Source organism: Brachionichthys hirsutus, chromosome 15, assembly GCF_040956055.1.
Source record: "Brachionichthys hirsutus isolate HB-005 chromosome 15, CSIRO-AGI_Bhir_v1, whole genome shotgun sequence".
In the NCBI taxonomy this organism is placed as follows: domain Eukaryota; kingdom Metazoa; phylum Chordata; class Actinopteri; order Lophiiformes; family Brachionichthyidae; genus Brachionichthys; species Brachionichthys hirsutus.
The window spans coordinates 11,397,609-11,412,691 of NC_090911.1; the positions used below are offsets into that span (position 1 = coordinate 11,397,609).

At 50.1% G+C, this 15,083-nt stretch overlaps 1 protein-coding gene across 2 annotated transcripts; it reads left to right on the forward strand.

Moving 5' to 3' along the window:
* The first annotated feature begins 1,295 nt into the window (after positions 1-1,295).
* tfr1a (transferrin receptor 1a) lies at positions 1,296-10,793 on the forward strand. Of its 2 annotated transcripts, XM_068748381.1 has the most exons (18): positions 1,296-1,433; positions 4,474-4,523; positions 4,734-4,986; positions 5,184-5,367; positions 5,454-5,679; positions 5,756-5,878; positions 5,978-6,073; positions 6,248-6,387; positions 6,490-6,641; positions 6,711-6,830; positions 6,946-7,031; positions 7,113-7,176; positions 7,260-7,327; positions 7,409-7,476; positions 7,594-7,687; positions 7,821-8,042; positions 8,354-8,512; positions 8,701-10,793. In XM_068748381.1, the coding sequence occupies exons 2-18, from the start codon at positions 4,491-4,493 to the stop codon at positions 8,935-8,937; spliced, it is 2,325 nt and encodes a 774-aa protein (XP_068604482.1). In that variant the 5' UTR covers positions 1,296-1,433; positions 4,474-4,490; the 3' UTR covers positions 8,938-10,793. The 2 variants fall into 2 exon arrangements, with proteins under 2 accessions (XP_068604482.1, XP_068604481.1); XM_068748380.1 differs by having other exon boundaries at positions 6,490-6,830.
* The last annotated feature ends 4,290 nt before the right edge of the window (positions 10,794-15,083 follow it).

Below are 15,083 nucleotides of genomic sequence, written 5' to 3' on the forward strand. Positions count from 1 at the left end.
GCGGAGGCCTGAGTAACGCACGCTGTTTAACTTTAGATGGAAAGTTACTCTGAAATGTGGGGGAAATGGTGTCCATGGGAAAAGTATTAAAACCTGATCTCAGAGCCCTCAATGACTGGTTTGCACAAAATATACGTCAGCAGCCTGGCACCAGGCGTAAACATGTCATTACTGTTGATCCCCCCCAAAAGAGCAATTAGAGGTGCGACCTCTGCGAAGGACGTTCAGGTGAAACAATCAATAATTAAGATCCGTGGCTGAAACGTAAGCGCTGCCAAAGCAGCTATCAATAAATAACAAGTTGCATCACCCTTACGAGCATTTACTAATAATTTACCACCAGAGGCGACTTTCTTTGCTTCTGCCCACGACAGACAACCAATCACAGAGAGCCTGGTTGTCAACAGAGTCTGCGTGGCCACAACATTCAGGGATAAACTATCAGAATTATCTCCAATGCAAACGGCCGGTCAGTTTGTTTAATGAAAGTAAAGACCAATCAATCCTTTTGAATTTGGACCAAATATTTGCTTCCCCTTCTGTTGATGTCTTTTAAACCAATTCAGGTGTAAAATGTAAAATACCGAGAATATGAAAGGAGCCAAAATGGTTCCAGACAACTTGACTGGAAAAATCTGTGTGTCTGACTTGGTCAGCAAAAAGATGACCAACCCAAACAGACCATGGAGTTCCTTTTCCGTGCCTTGGGCTCGTATTTTCACAGCTGCTGCATGAAAGCGCTATTTTTATTTTGGCGCTGTGGGGTCTGAAACACGAAGGTGACGTCCGACTCTGCACATCGGGGTCACTGGAGGCAAAAACGTAAAGAGGCTTCACTGAAAAACGACTTTGGAGCAAACTTCAGCGTTGTGCATCAAGTTTATTAGCAAAGTATGTAAATATTGGCTGATAGCAATAAACAAAAAAATGCAGATAGTATAAATAAGTGTGTATTTTGCTTAATTGCATGAAATGCTGTTGATACTGAGACCCTTAATTTAAAGTTTTGCATTGCACATAAGCAAACTGATGAAATGTACTCGGGTACTTCACATTACTGATATTGACTTTAATAACCTTCATGGTTCTGAGTTTTTGTTTTATTCCATCAGTATATTTGTATTTAAAACTTACACAATTCTCTTTTCCTTAAAATCTGAGCCAGCAAATGTCAAAAACCTCAAAGACGCAACCGAAGCCCGCGAAAGGCAGCGTTCACTACGCAGGATCACACCCACAGGAAGTGACGTCGTAGCCACGCCTCTTGCACGTAGCCAAGCCCGGTGGCTATAACTGCAAGCGGCAGCGGTCAAGGGCACCGGCTGAGCGACGGCGGGTAACGGGGAAGCAGCGAGCGGAGGCGCCTTCGACACCGACGGCTGCAGAAGAAGAAGGAGAAGAAGAAGAAGAAGTGGTCAACCCGCTTTGAAGAGGTGAGCGTTCGAACCGTGACAGGCGGCTAAGCTAACCGCGTGAGCTGAATGACGTCACATAAAGGCGCATCGGCGTTAAGCGCCTGTTTTTTTGTGTGAATGGACTACGCTAGTGAATGTGCGCGACATTGAATGGGCTAGCTTAGCCTTACGGATTATAACCTTTTCATTTCCTGCTAACTTTCACCGGGAACCTTTTTTACTTCCTTTTCGTCATGCCGTTTTTATTAGCTCGTATTTGCACCGCTTGGCTGTCGCGTTGCCGTCACGTAGCATGCTAACCATGCTAAACACGGCTAGGCTGCCCGGTTGGACGGATAAGCTATCTTTACTTGCAGCCTTCACAGCTGCGGCTTCCGGTGCGGGCTGTCGTCATCACACGTCGCGGGCACGCTTCGGTGCTACGTCACGCTGCTGTTACAGCGCATGTCAGGGCGGAGGCGAGCAGGAGTCAAGGTGGTGCACCTGCAAGACAGGTGAACTTCACCGCGCCGCGTGGGGTCGGTGCGTCCCCCCCCGTGACTCTCACGTGATTTACCACTGAACAATGATTCCTACGCTCCACTGACTCCTGTTATTTGCTCCTGCCCCCTCCGCCATTGGTTCTTCCCCCCAGTTTAAATTCACGCTGTTGTTGTTGCTGAGGCTTCCAAAAGTGAAAACGCTTTATAAAATGTCAGGAATCGCTCATTCCTGGCCTGATGCCGGATGAACACACGGCGTCACGGTTCGCTGATTGCGGCGTCTCTTTGTCAAATGGGCTCGTTTTCCGGGCTAAGTGCGGCTATTGTGTTGTAGTTGTGTGTCTGAGGCTGCACTGACCCGTAATAAAGTACCGCTGCTGCTAAACGATCGTTTCTGCAGTTTGAAATGACGCCTTTTCCTTCTGTCCATCCCTCTTCTAGTCTACAGCCACTTTTCAGCTTTGCTTTAACCCCCCCTCCGATGCCCTTCGAGTAATTGTCTAGTGGTGCCCTTGTAACTTTACACGGGACGTTCTAACCTGTCGAACTCTGGGATGATATTTAATCTGACTGCAGGGCTGTTTAAATATGGGTAAGAATCGTTTCACCCTCATTTCCATTCTCTTTTCTGCGTTATTTCTGAAGGTGAGACTGGCAGGGTGAGCCGCACCTTTTTTTTTTCTTCTACTGCTAGTCACCCGGACGGATCTCGGTTAATCTTGCGGGAACCACGTTCTCCTGTTAGCGACGAGCCGTCCGAGCAGGTCGTGCCTCTGCAGCTTATTGGAAAGGGCGTGTTTCACGTTGGCTCGCACTATCGCTTCCAGATGCCTCTCAAAAGTCATTCGTGCAAGCCACGCCTCTGGCGGCTGATAGTGTAACGAGGAGCTAAACCTGTGATGACATGGAAGAAAACTGCATTTGATGGTAGTTTATGCGTAAACGGTATTTATCGGTCTTGTTCGTCTGTCTATCTTTCATGTATGTGTTCCTGACTTGCTTTGTTCTCGGAGTGGAAGCGGCTAATCGGATTAAAGTATTAAAGCCTGGTATGTCTTTCATGTAAGATCACCGGCATAGTTCTGCCCAACGTTGAGAACATTCCCTGTTTCTAGCAGGATTGTGTATTTCTAGACTTCCAGATTAAACGAGTCGTTTGACCGCTGGGACTGTCGAGCGGCCCGGTCGCGTTCTAAAGTTAGCGGCGCGTCACGACGGCCAGAACTTTTCTTGACTGTTCCATGGCCAGGTTCCAACATGTCGGCACCCTCGTTTGCTCCATTTTAAATACACTTGTCACACGAGGATGGGCTTTTAATACCCCCCGGAGAAAGGGCGTTTAAGGTTAAACGTTTGTTTGTGGCACCATGGGCCTCGCTCACAAACGTCCGGGTTGGTTTGGCGGCTAGGAACCTCGGTTGTGTAGCGAGGTCACGCCGGCGCTGGGCGGTCTCGTTGGTGTACTTGCCGTTTGCCTAGGGACGCGGTTCGCACCACAAGTGCCTATTGATTGATTGATTGATTTTTTTTTCCTTGAAGATGAATGTGAATAAAGTTGAATGAACTGCGTTGTAGCACAGATGAGCTGACTGGGATTCGACCTTGATGGCGGCGTGTGGTTTGTGCTTGAACAAACGCAACCCCGTTTCGCTCTGTCCAAAGTTGAGTCGGTGTGCTTCTGGCTTCACCGTCACGGCCTCGCGGCGCTCGCAGCTGTGGGTTTAGTGGCTGTTGGGTTGAGTCTTGGCTTGATAAGACCGGGGTCGTTTGGTCTTTATCTCCTGACGGCCAGGGAAGGGGAAGTCATGGGCTCTTCCGGTGAAATTAGAGTTTAAGAGCTGCCGTCCTCGACGTTTAGGAAGTTACGGCGTTACTTTAAGGTGGAATTGTGTTGATACTTCTCAGTTGTTGGAGGACTTTGTAGGTCCTGTTTACTGTCTGTGTGCAGTTCTGACAGAAATGATTCTTCTGATAATAATACAGGACACGTGACCCGTCTGACTTCCCATGGCTGACGCGCCTTGCAGAGCGAGCCCGTCTCCTGAGGACGATTGCGTTCCTACCCGTTTTCGCGCCGCTGGTGCTTCACGGTTTAAAGGAAAACATTCACAGGAGTTGCGTTTCAGGTCCTGCTGCTCTGGTGTGGAAACCTGGGTTTGTTTCCCCTTCCTGCCCATTTAAACCCAGTGGGGTTCTAGTTGTTGTGATCTTCTCGCAGCGCGGAGTCGTCCGAGAGTTGACCTGAACTGGACACTGGCCTTTTGGGTGATTCTTTTCTAGAACCCCACTGATATTTGGACAAGAGGATACAAGGATGCCGACCCGACCGTCTCCGTTCATCCCAGCTAGTGAGAGAGAGCTGGGATGATGGACTCGTCAGATTCCACTAAGCTCAGGAAGCAAGGAGAAGCTTGGGTCTTCAGAGGTTGAGCGGTGGCTGTTTCTGCTCGGGATGATTGTTTCGCACTCTTGGATGGTTTGGATGCATTGTTTTTAGAAACTGAAGTCGGAAGCAACGCCCATTGATCGATAGAACCCGGTGCTCGAGTTTCAGACTTTCCTTGTTTCCTCCTCAGACTCCTGTGAAGCAACAATGGACCAGGCACGGACGACGATATCCAAAATCGTGAGTACGGAAACAGAGTACACAGAACGGTCAACTAAGACACCTGGTAGTTCAGTGAACTTGTTTAAAAACTGCAAGAAATGGCATTAATGAGATGATTTACAAATGATTTCATTCAAGAAATAGATGTCGGCACTTTGGGTTTGGGGTATTTTGTCGTGAAAAACATTGAAGCGTTCAAACGTCTCCGTTCCCCTCTGCCTTCTTTAGTTCAATGGGGAGCCGCACTCCTACACTCGCTTCAACTTGACCCAGAACATGGAAGGCGACGCCAGCCAGGTGGAGATGAAGCTGTCGTCGGATGTGGATGAGGTCGTCGGGGGAAATGGCGTGGGAGACCGCCGCCTCAGTCACAACTCCAATCACAACTCCAACCGCAGAGCCTACGTGACTCAAAAGCTGGGACGCTCCCCCAGAAGTCTCTGCTTTATGGCGGTGGGCACCCTCCTCATCTTCATCATTGGTAAGAGGGGGGGGTATCGAGTTCAGCTGCTTGCTTCTGGTTTAGTTTTTTTTTCTTGTGGCATTCCCCAGGGTCACTCTTAGGACCTCTACTTTTTTTTAAATAGGTTGCACGTGATCGCATCTGTCTCTGCGCAACACGCAAATGATTCCAGCGCAGTTCTTCCTCATTTTAATACCCACTGCTTCTTCTTTCAGGGTTTTTGATTGGGTACCTGGTTTACCAGAAGAACGACGTGGCGTCTTTATGTAAATCCACGGCGATGCCGTTTCGCGAACCTCCTCCCCACGAAACGGGCGCCGCCCCCCTCATGGACTGGGACGATGTGAAAACGCTCCTCTCTCAGAAACTCAGCACAGACAAATTTGAAAGCGTCTTCAGGTAAGAATGAACCGATACCGTCGACCCGTCTCCCAGATAAACTTCCCAGTTTTAAAAGCCAGCCATTGTTCCCTCTCCCGTCCTAGTGAATTTACTAATAGTGACCACCAAGCCGGCTCTCAGGGCGACGAATACTTGGCTAACAAGGTGATCAAGAAATTAGCCGAGTCCGGCATGAAGACCTGGACCGATCAACATTTCGTTAAGGTTCAAGTCCCACCGGCGTCCGGATCCAACAAAATTAAGTTCAAGGACCAGAGCGAGGAGCGTCCGGAGGGATTTCTGTCCTACAGCGCGACTGGGACAGTATCGGTAATCTAGACGCTGCACGCAGCACATGGACCCCCCCCCTTAAGCGTAGGAACATAATCCGTGTCCTTTGGTCCAGGCCACCATCTTGTACGCACATTACGGCCAGGAGGTGGACTTCAGGATGCTGCGGGACAAGAACGTCGACATTGACGGGCGGGTCGTTCTGGTTCGAGCTGGCAGGAACAGCTTCGCTGAGAAGGTGGACGACGTCGTGTTTCACACGCGTTCAAGAACGCTCCTAAATAGCGATTTCTTTTCTTATAGTTTTGCTGCACTTGAAATTTCTTTTCGTTAACAGGTAGCTAACGCGGCTAAAATGAACGCCTCTGCTGTGCTGATCTACCCGGACCCCGCCGATTACTCTTTTGCAGACACCACTCAGCTCTTTGGACACGTGAGTCCGAGACGTTCCCGAAACGGAGAGTTTCGGTTCTGATTTGATAATGAACAAAGACTATCCGAGCGCGGTGCGAGCGGCCCCGTCGAACCACCGGCTGCTAGTCCTTTAGCGCACGATAGCATTCAGACTGTCGACTCGCTAACATCGTCAATCGGACCCTCTCCTCAGGTCCACCTGGGTTCAGGGGATCCCTACACCCCCGGCTTCCCGTCCTTCAACCACACCCAGTTTCCACCCATCCAGTCTTCAGGCCTGCCAAAAATCTTGGCTCAAACCGTCTCTGCGCGCACGGCTGCAGGCATCCTGAGGTGAGGGCCCCCCCCCCCACGTCCAAGCTCTGCGCTTGTCTCCCGCACGCAGCTAGCTGTGCTAGCTTATAGCGTTCGTGTTCAATGTGTGACACCCCGCAGGGAGCTGGGGGGTCCGAATGAGCCGGAAGGATGGGGAGGCGTCAACCGACTGGGAGGAGAGACGGATGTCATTACCGTGGAAGTGAACAATGTCCTCACCGAGAGGAAGATCCACAACGTCTTCGGGGTCATAGAGGGCTTCGTGGATAAAGGTGTGGCTTTTATTTTGCCGTGGAGGCGACCAGGAACTTGTCGCAGGTACGACCGTCTTTATGTTTCAGATCGATACGTGGTCGTCGGCGCCCAGAGGGACGCTTGGGGTCCTGGTTTCGCCAAGTCGACTGTGGGCACCAGCGTCCTGTTGGAGTTGGCGCGCTCCATCTCTGAGATGAAGAGGAAGGGTGAGTCTGGGGTCGCAGGCGGGTTGGCTAAATTATGGGATGTAGTCATGACGTCATCAAGCAGCCGTCGGATATGCTGACTCGGGTCTTTGTGTGCCGCTCCTCCTGCTGACAGACGGATTCAAGCCAAGGAGGAGCATTGTGTTTGCCAGTTGGAGCGCTGGAGAATATGGGAGCATTGGCGCCACCGAGTGGTTGGAGGTGAGCATTGCAGTGAATTGCGGTTGTAAATGTTTCTGCTGCAGCTTCCGTCACGTTTCCCCTTTCCTTCGGTGCATCCAGGGTTATCTCTCGTCTCTGAGCATGAAAGCCTTCTCCTACATCAACCTGGACGGGGTTGTGTCGGGTATTTACTTTAATATTTAACTCCTAAATGTATATACATTTTTTTTCTTTCTTGAATAACTGCGTGGAAATATGATCTTCCAGGTGTGAACGGCTTCAAAGTGTCGGGCAGTCCTTTGATGTACGGCCTGATCCAGAACGCGCTGAACGGGGTGAACCCACTTGGAGAACACGTTTAACACACGCCTGCTGTCTTCGTCATTCAATTCTACGTTTTGTTTTTCGCTCCACAGGTGACCTCTTCAAACCGGCCGCCGTCTCTGTTATCCCAGTTCGGAAATGGCAACTGGGAAGCAAATATGTGAGTTTGAGCCGTCCGATCCATCGGCATTCGTGCTTGATGAGCATTCCCTACCTTTATCTTCTTCCAAATATTTACCTGCGGCTAAAGCTTCATCTCGTGCGTGTTTATTCCCAGTTTGGAGCCTCTCCAGTTGGACAACGCCGCGTATCCCTTCCTTACCTTTTCCGGAATTCCGTCCGTCTCGTTCAGATTCACTGCTGGTAGTTCCGTGAGTTCGTCCTGCTTTAACTGGTTTGAACATTTCGGACCGGTATCCGTAACACGACCTCACGCGGACGTTTGGTTTGTCCCGCGCTGCGTGTTTCTAGTCCTCATCATGTCCCGGTCCCCCCCCCCCTCAGGAGTACCCGTACTTCGGCACGCTGCAGGACACCCGGGAGAAACTCAACGCCGCCACGTCCAACCAGGTCCCTCAGCTGGCTCAGGCGGCGACCCGCTTCGCAGGTCACATGGTCCTGAGGCTGGTCCACGACCGCCTGCTGTGGATCGACGTCACGCAGTACTACAAGGCGATGATCGGCCAAATCGTTCAGATCAATGGGAAAGTGAAGGATGTCAAGAGGGTGAGCGTTCGGCTGAATGGGATTGAACTTTGCCGACTGTTGACTTGTCCGGGGGCGGGGGGGGGGGCGGAGCCTCGTTGTCTGCACGCCTCCAGATAACGACTCGATAAATATGTTGACCTTGTAGCTTTGTACACTTTGTGTGGTTTTATTGATTTTTGCTAGCCCGGCTAGGGCGCACCCGGCCATAACAACGGCACCACCTGCTGGTCAAAGTCGGTCTCTTCGACCGGGGCGCCGGCCCAAATCAGTCTGCATCCGTGAATTTTGGCGCCTTGTATAATTGGCTTTGACTCTCCCCGTGCTTCCAGCTGCGGCCCCAGCTGTTCCCCAAGGACGTGAAGGTTCAGTGGCTGTCCTCCGCTTTGGGCTCGTACGGCCGCGCCTCTCGCGCTCTGGCGGATGACATCCAGAACAGCGACCTGGAGGACATCGAGGTGTGTCGCATCATCAACGACCGCATCATGACGGTAAGGCCCATCCGGGGGGACTTCATGCTCGGTGTTTCATCATGAGCGCCTCCCGATATCTCATCTCCTGAGAGCACCTCGTATCACATGACCCGTTTACACCAATTGGAACTAACGGACGATTTTGAATCATTAATTTTTCAAATAAAGTTCTTGCCCTCTGCCTCCTGGTGCTCTTGTTTCTGCAGGTGGAGAGGAACTTCCTGTCGCCCTACATCTCGCCCAGAGACGCCCCTTTCCGCCACATCCTGCTGGGCTCGGGCCCCCACACCCTCAAGGGTCTGATCAACCACCTGGATGGCCTCAAGGTCGGCCACCCCGAGACCGACGTCGACCTGTTCCGCAACCAGTTCGCCCTGGTGACCTGGACCATCCAGGCGTCCGCCAACTCGCTAGCGGGGGACGTCTGGATGATGGATTCCTAAACGTAATGCCCCCCCCCATGACTGTCGTTTGGCCCTCTAGTGATGGCTGGCAGGGTGGAAGCCAGAAGGCTGACATTTAGCCAACAGTCAGCTTATTAATTAACTTGAGCGGGCGAGGAAATAAAGAGGAACTATTTCAGAATGACCTCTGTTCCACTATTCCTAGCGTTACAATAATTGGCTCCCTCCCTTCTTTCAGACACTAAACACAAAGCCAACCGTAAATCAAAGGTGTGCATTTAATCTCCGCCTTAATCTTCGAAAAAGAAATAAAGTTCAGTTTGTAAATACTGAACTTCTGATTTAATAGTCTCATCGTGTGGGACTAAATCGCTACCTTTTTGTACCGTCGCGTTGAAGGGCCGTTCAATCTAAATTCCGTGTTCATGAACGCAACACAAACGGGATAACCGATTTAAAAACGCAACGCCGCCCGTCGCTAGAATCCCTCGCTGTGCTGACATCTGCGGCTGCGAGACGCGCGTGCCTCGTTGAACAATCCCAATCGCGCACGACTCGAACTCTAATCCTAATCCTAATCTGAACAGCCCCCCCCACACCCTGACGGGAATCCATCTGAAGGGAGAAGGTCTCCAACCAAGTGACACTGAAACGAACCGTCTGTCTATTTATTGCTATTTATTTATCAGTGGCAGGGTTCACTATAAATATTTTTTTATTGCCTTTTTTACAGAAAAATAATGTGTAATTATCGGGAGCAGTGCCTTCCATAATTATGACAGTTATACTGTCGAATAAACTAAAGCAGCATCTGCTAACCGAAGTGTACATGTCGACTGACGGCCAGAACAATCGGGCGCCGTTTGCCGGAACGAAACGCTATAATTTCAATAATTGAAACTTCGATTTGATTGATACCAGCTTGCTAGTCTGAACGAAACCCGGTTGGCGTATTTTCCCAACATCTGTCTGTGCCGGTCCCTCGGTCCATGCGCACCTCGTCCTGACCACATTATCGGGAGCAGCGTCTCCCATAATGCAAAGAAGGTAGTTTTTGCCTACCAGTGTGTCCGTATCGGAGGCAGTGCTCTTCATATTTCACTGTTGGGGGTGTGGGGGGGGGTCATTATCGGGGAACAGCGATTCCCATAATTCTTGTACGAAAATGCTGCAGGTCATTCAAACGTTCTGGGGTTCTTCAGAGCCGTTTGATTTGGATCAAACCTGCTTAGAAGTGTGTTTTTTCTCTTCGGTGTTCATATGGAATGTCTTTAAAAAAAATATATATATGTATATATATATTTCCTGGGCTACAGCAGAGTGGTTCAGATCACCGGTGGGTTCGGGTCACTGAACTAACGTCCTGCGTTTCTATTGTTTATTCGTGTTGATTTCCTCGTGCCTTTTTTTGTTCAGTGAGGTTCTGCAGTCGGCTTTTGGAGGACTCATATTGGGCTTGGCTTTCAGTTTCTTTCTCTTCCTGTTGTCTGCTAGAATCAAATGTTACTGGTTTAAATGCAACGCTTTTTTTTTTTTTTTTTTTATATAGTTAAAGTTACTGGAAGAGTGACAATTGAAGAAAGTAAAATCAATGTTAAAGGCATTCAAATTGCAATTAAAATATGATGTGGCTACTTTTGTTTTGGAATATTTTAGTTTAAAAAGCACCTGATGTTACTCCTCGGGGAAAAACATGGATTCATGATAATTCGGGGAGCATTGAGTTCCGTTTCTTTGCCTTCACATGGAGGAATTTCCAAAAGTCTACAAAATTGTGACTTGTTGAGAGATTGTTACAAATAACTTAATTTCTCCTATCCTCCATAAACTGTACACACTTTGGTTTAGTTTAACATTTATGTTGCTGCAATAAACGATCACATTACATCACCCGATTTATGGTACGTCTCATTCTCTGCATCTGCCATGTAAAGTTTAACTCTTTGGCCCATAACCTTTAGTTTATAAACCATTGATGCCCTCCCAACAAGTGGACACCCCCTTTACTGAGGGACTTGTGCTGAGAGAACCCTCCACCAGATGGAGACAAAATAGAACTAATGCCTCAATGATTCAACGTTAAACCTGCAAGCCTTTCAGACTGGGACTACGTACGCGGTTTTTTTTTTTTTTTAAACAGCCAGTTGTTAGCCTTTCCATGTCATACCGTTATTTTTCTCGTTTCCACAGCTTGGGTGAAACGGGAGGCAGACTAAATGCGTGGGATACACTTTAAACGGCGCACTGAACTTGCAGTAATAGTGTCCTGTCCCTTTAAGAGTGGGCTGACGAGCCTTCGCGTGAACCGGAGCTGCAACGCAAAAGAAGAGCTCTCACTCCGCTGCAACTAACGTCACAAAGGAGTGGTGGAACAAACGCAGAGCACTCTTGTAAATGACGACAATTATATGACTTAGAATGAGAGAAAGAACAACAACATTCTAATATATCCAACTTTAGAAGCTAGTTTTAAAGCTAGCGCCGGTAGCTGTTTTTCGATATGGAGTGACGCTTTCTCCGGCTTATAGACGATCTTCGCGCGTTACAAAGACGAGCACACAGATGACGCCAGCGGCTGCTGAGCTCAAACACGCCGACTCTGTTGTCGGACGGGCTCTCTCGGTCTGCATGTAAAGCGTTCAACCGAGCCGTGCTCGGTGTCGGAGGCCCCGCGGAGCTGTACGCATGTCGGGACCGGTGGACCTGTAGCCGGGGGGGGGGCTGTCGGAGTGCCAAAGCCCGCCGGAACCGGAGGTAACAAGTGACGGGGAGCTGGAATTGACAGGTGAGGCTCATGAATAATTAATATCCGCAGTTTAAACCGAAGACGTGGAATAGAAGCGTCTCATATAAAACCGCGGCCTGACCTGACTCCGCCGGAGAGATGTCAGAACGCGGTGAGATTAATCCTAGAAATAGTTTGGTTTTTAATATTTTATATTTTAAAATACCTTTGTCCAACCGTGCAGATTTGGGTAAAATATATTTCACGCTAAAAACACACAACGATTACATGGAAACGTGATCCATCCTTTCTACCTGCGTCTGTCCTATTGGCGGTTCGTGCGTCTGCGCGGTTCGTGCGTCTGCGCGGTTCCTGCGTCTGCGTGGTTCGTGCGTCTGCGCGGTTCCTGCGTCTGTGCGGTTCGTGCGCCTGCGCGGTTCCTGCGTCTGCGTGGTTCGTGCGCCTGCGCGGTTCGTGCGTCTGCATCCATCCATCCTTTCTACCTGCGTCTGTCCTATTGGTGGTTTGTGCGTCTGCGCGGTTCCTGCGTCTGCGTGGTTCGTGCGCCTGCGCGGTTCCTGCGTCTGCGCGGTTCCTGCGTCTGCGTGGTTCGTGCGTCTGCGCGGTTCGTGCGTCTGCGCGGTTCCTGCGTCTGCGCGGTTCGTGCGTCTGCGCGGTTCGTGCGTCTGCAGCCATCCATCCTTTCTACCTGCGTCTGTCCTATCACATTCATCGCGTGCGTCACGTAAGCCGATCAGATTCCTCCCTTTGCTTTGGGCTGGTATTAAAAACAGCCAATCCCGGTTCACCGCGAGTCAGACGTCCATTCCTGGAGTTGACTTCGATTTTCTTGTTGGCGTTAATTGATTTCAGCATTAAAAAAAATCGGCGCTTAAATGTTTACGTCACGCTCCTGAATGACGTAACAGCTCTGTCTGCTAGCGCAGCGGCGCGTAGAACATCAAGGCCCGTTGTGAAAGACTTGGGTTACCCAACCTGGTGCTGCCACCACAAACACACCTGAGGTGAACCTTACCTGAAGGTGTGAAGCAGCTTCCTGTTGATTTAGGACCGGCAAACCCAAAACCACATCACGTGGCTTAATGAATCGGTTATTGTTGTCTTGCAGGCAAAGGAGCAGGCGCAAACTAGCAAGGCAGACGCCTCCGGTTTTTAATCCCGTTAAACCCTATTTTATTCTTTTATTTTTTATTAATTCTGCTGATTTGCTTACAGGACAACATTTTGTCGAAGGCAGTGAGAATCGCTCAAAAATGCAAAATTAATATAAGTGGACTGTAAAGTTGTGTAAACTGGCGTTATACGCTTTGGGCTGCGTTCAACGCGTAAAACATTGCAAAAAACGTTACTAAAAATCTGTACTGCTGCGAGCAAACTTGGCAAGAGACGACTTTCAGGCACGGTTTGATCTCGAGACGGAGCCTTTCCTCATTGGAGCGTTTTCACGAATAATAATGATGATATGATCATGTTTGTTGCTGACTACATGTCCCAGGAGTCCTGGCGTCTGTGAACGGTTCAGAACCCAGACCAGGTGTCAAATATGGGGCCTGAGGGCAGCAGAGTTCTGTGGCGAGCACGCACACGCACACGCACGCACACACACACACACACACGCACGCGCACACGCGCACGCACACACGCACACGCGCACGCACACACGCACACGCGCACGCACGCACACGCGAACGCACACACGCGCACGCACGCACGCACACGCACGCACGCGCACACACACACACACACACACACACAGTTGCTGTAATAACTCATTATCAGTAGATCTGCGATGCTCATCGCTTTATGATGGGAGCCATTCACGCTCTTTATTGCTTATTGCTATAGTTAACCTTAAAATCGGACTGACCGTTAAAAGTCCAGGTCACTGCTAGTGTGATGATGATGACGATGATGATGATGATGATGATGACGATGATGATTACCTCCACCAAACAGTTCTGGACGGATCGTGATTAAACTTTCAGGACATGTTGGGAACGTTACCGGGAACAGATGGCTGCATTTAGGCCGTGTGGACGGTGTGAATCCAGTTAGGAGGGGGGGTGAGCTGCTTGGTGGAGGTCTGTGCTCGCTCTGCCTGCCTGCCTGTGTGTGTGTGTGTGTGTGTGTGTAGTTTATTTCTGGCCTGTCCTACGCCCTGCAGGGTGGAGGCCGCAGCTCTTAACCACCTTCTCCTCGCCGACAAGTTGCGTAACAAGCGTGTAAAAAAGGCAGCGTGAGGCAGGGTGCATGAAGGACACAGGCGTCCATAAATGATGTCATCACCGGGGGGTGGGGGGGGGCAGTTTGTCTGACACGCCATCGTACCTCTCCTTACTGTCCTCACAAACAATGGAGCCGATTGTCCCGTCGGCTCCTTCACCAGATGGTGGGTGGGTCGCGTCCTCGTGTGAAATGCGTTTATTCCTTCATTTTTTTCCAGGCACATCCGGAAACGTACTTCCGTGGCTTCGCGCCGGCTGATTGATGAGGATGAAACTCGCGCTGCCGTGGCCAGAACCTCGCCTCAGCGGACCCGGTGCCTCGACTGCATGAGGAGGAGCCCCTGAGGCGTCTGCAGGTAAGACGACGGCTCCGTTTAGCTTCTCGGCCTAGGGAGGGTTATCTGGCACGCTTTGTGTTTGCCGGTCCGTCTCCGTGCGTGTGTGTGTGTAGGTGTGTGTGTGTGTAGGTATGTGTGTGTGTGTGCGTGCGTGTGTGTGAGCTGTACACACATGACATCATGCCAAGCGGTGACTGTTGCTCCTCTGACCGGCTCTTTGTGTGTCTGAATGGAAGCTATTCACCTCTGAAATGCAGAGCAAACACCGGGGATGATGTCATCACAGCGAGTGTGTGTGTGTGTGTGTGTGTGTGTGTGTGTGTGTGTGTGTGTGAGAATTAAAATAGCAAATTAATCCAAACTTCGTCTATGTGCACATTTAAAAATAGAAGTTGGAAATGGTTTGTGTAAACGCTTTCAAACCGGTTCCACAAACCAAATAAAGCGGGCATGTAATACCCGACTTGACCACTAGATGCTGCTCATGACTGCTACGCTGAATTTAATGCGTAAATGGGAGTCTCTCTGAAATGAATGAATGAATAAAGGCCGGCAGACAGAGGAGAACTCTGAGAAAAGGGAGTCGGAGGGAGTGTGGGCTGATATTCTAACCCTGTCGGACCCCCCCCCACTGTGTTGTCAGTCTACCTGCCTGTTCTCTCCTTTCACCTTTCATTATCCTTTCTGTGCAGATACACAGGTGTCGTGTTACACCCCCCCCCCCCCCCCCCCCCCGTGTGACTTGTACAGTGTGAGTTGCTGAATCTTATCTGTTGTTGCTGTGTTCAAGAGGGGGGGCCGGAAGAGTAGCTTACACATTGACCACACACACACACACACACACACACGCACACGCACGCACACGCACGCACGCAC

What these genes read in the sequence shown, in the direction of transcription:
- tfr1a (XM_068748380.1), top strand. Translation starts at nt 4,491, where the DNA reads ATGGACCAGGCACGGACGACGATATCCAAAATC. An exon ending in GGACGACGATATCCAAAATC is followed by an intron (nt 4,524 to 4,733) that starts GTGAGTACGGAA and finishes TGCCTTCTTTAG; the next exon opens with TTCAATGGGGAGCCGCACTC. An exon ending in GATTCACTGCTGGTAGTTCC is followed by an intron (nt 7,688 to 7,820) that starts GTGAGTTCGTCC and finishes CCCCCCCCTCAG; the next exon opens with GAGTACCCGTACTTCGGCAC.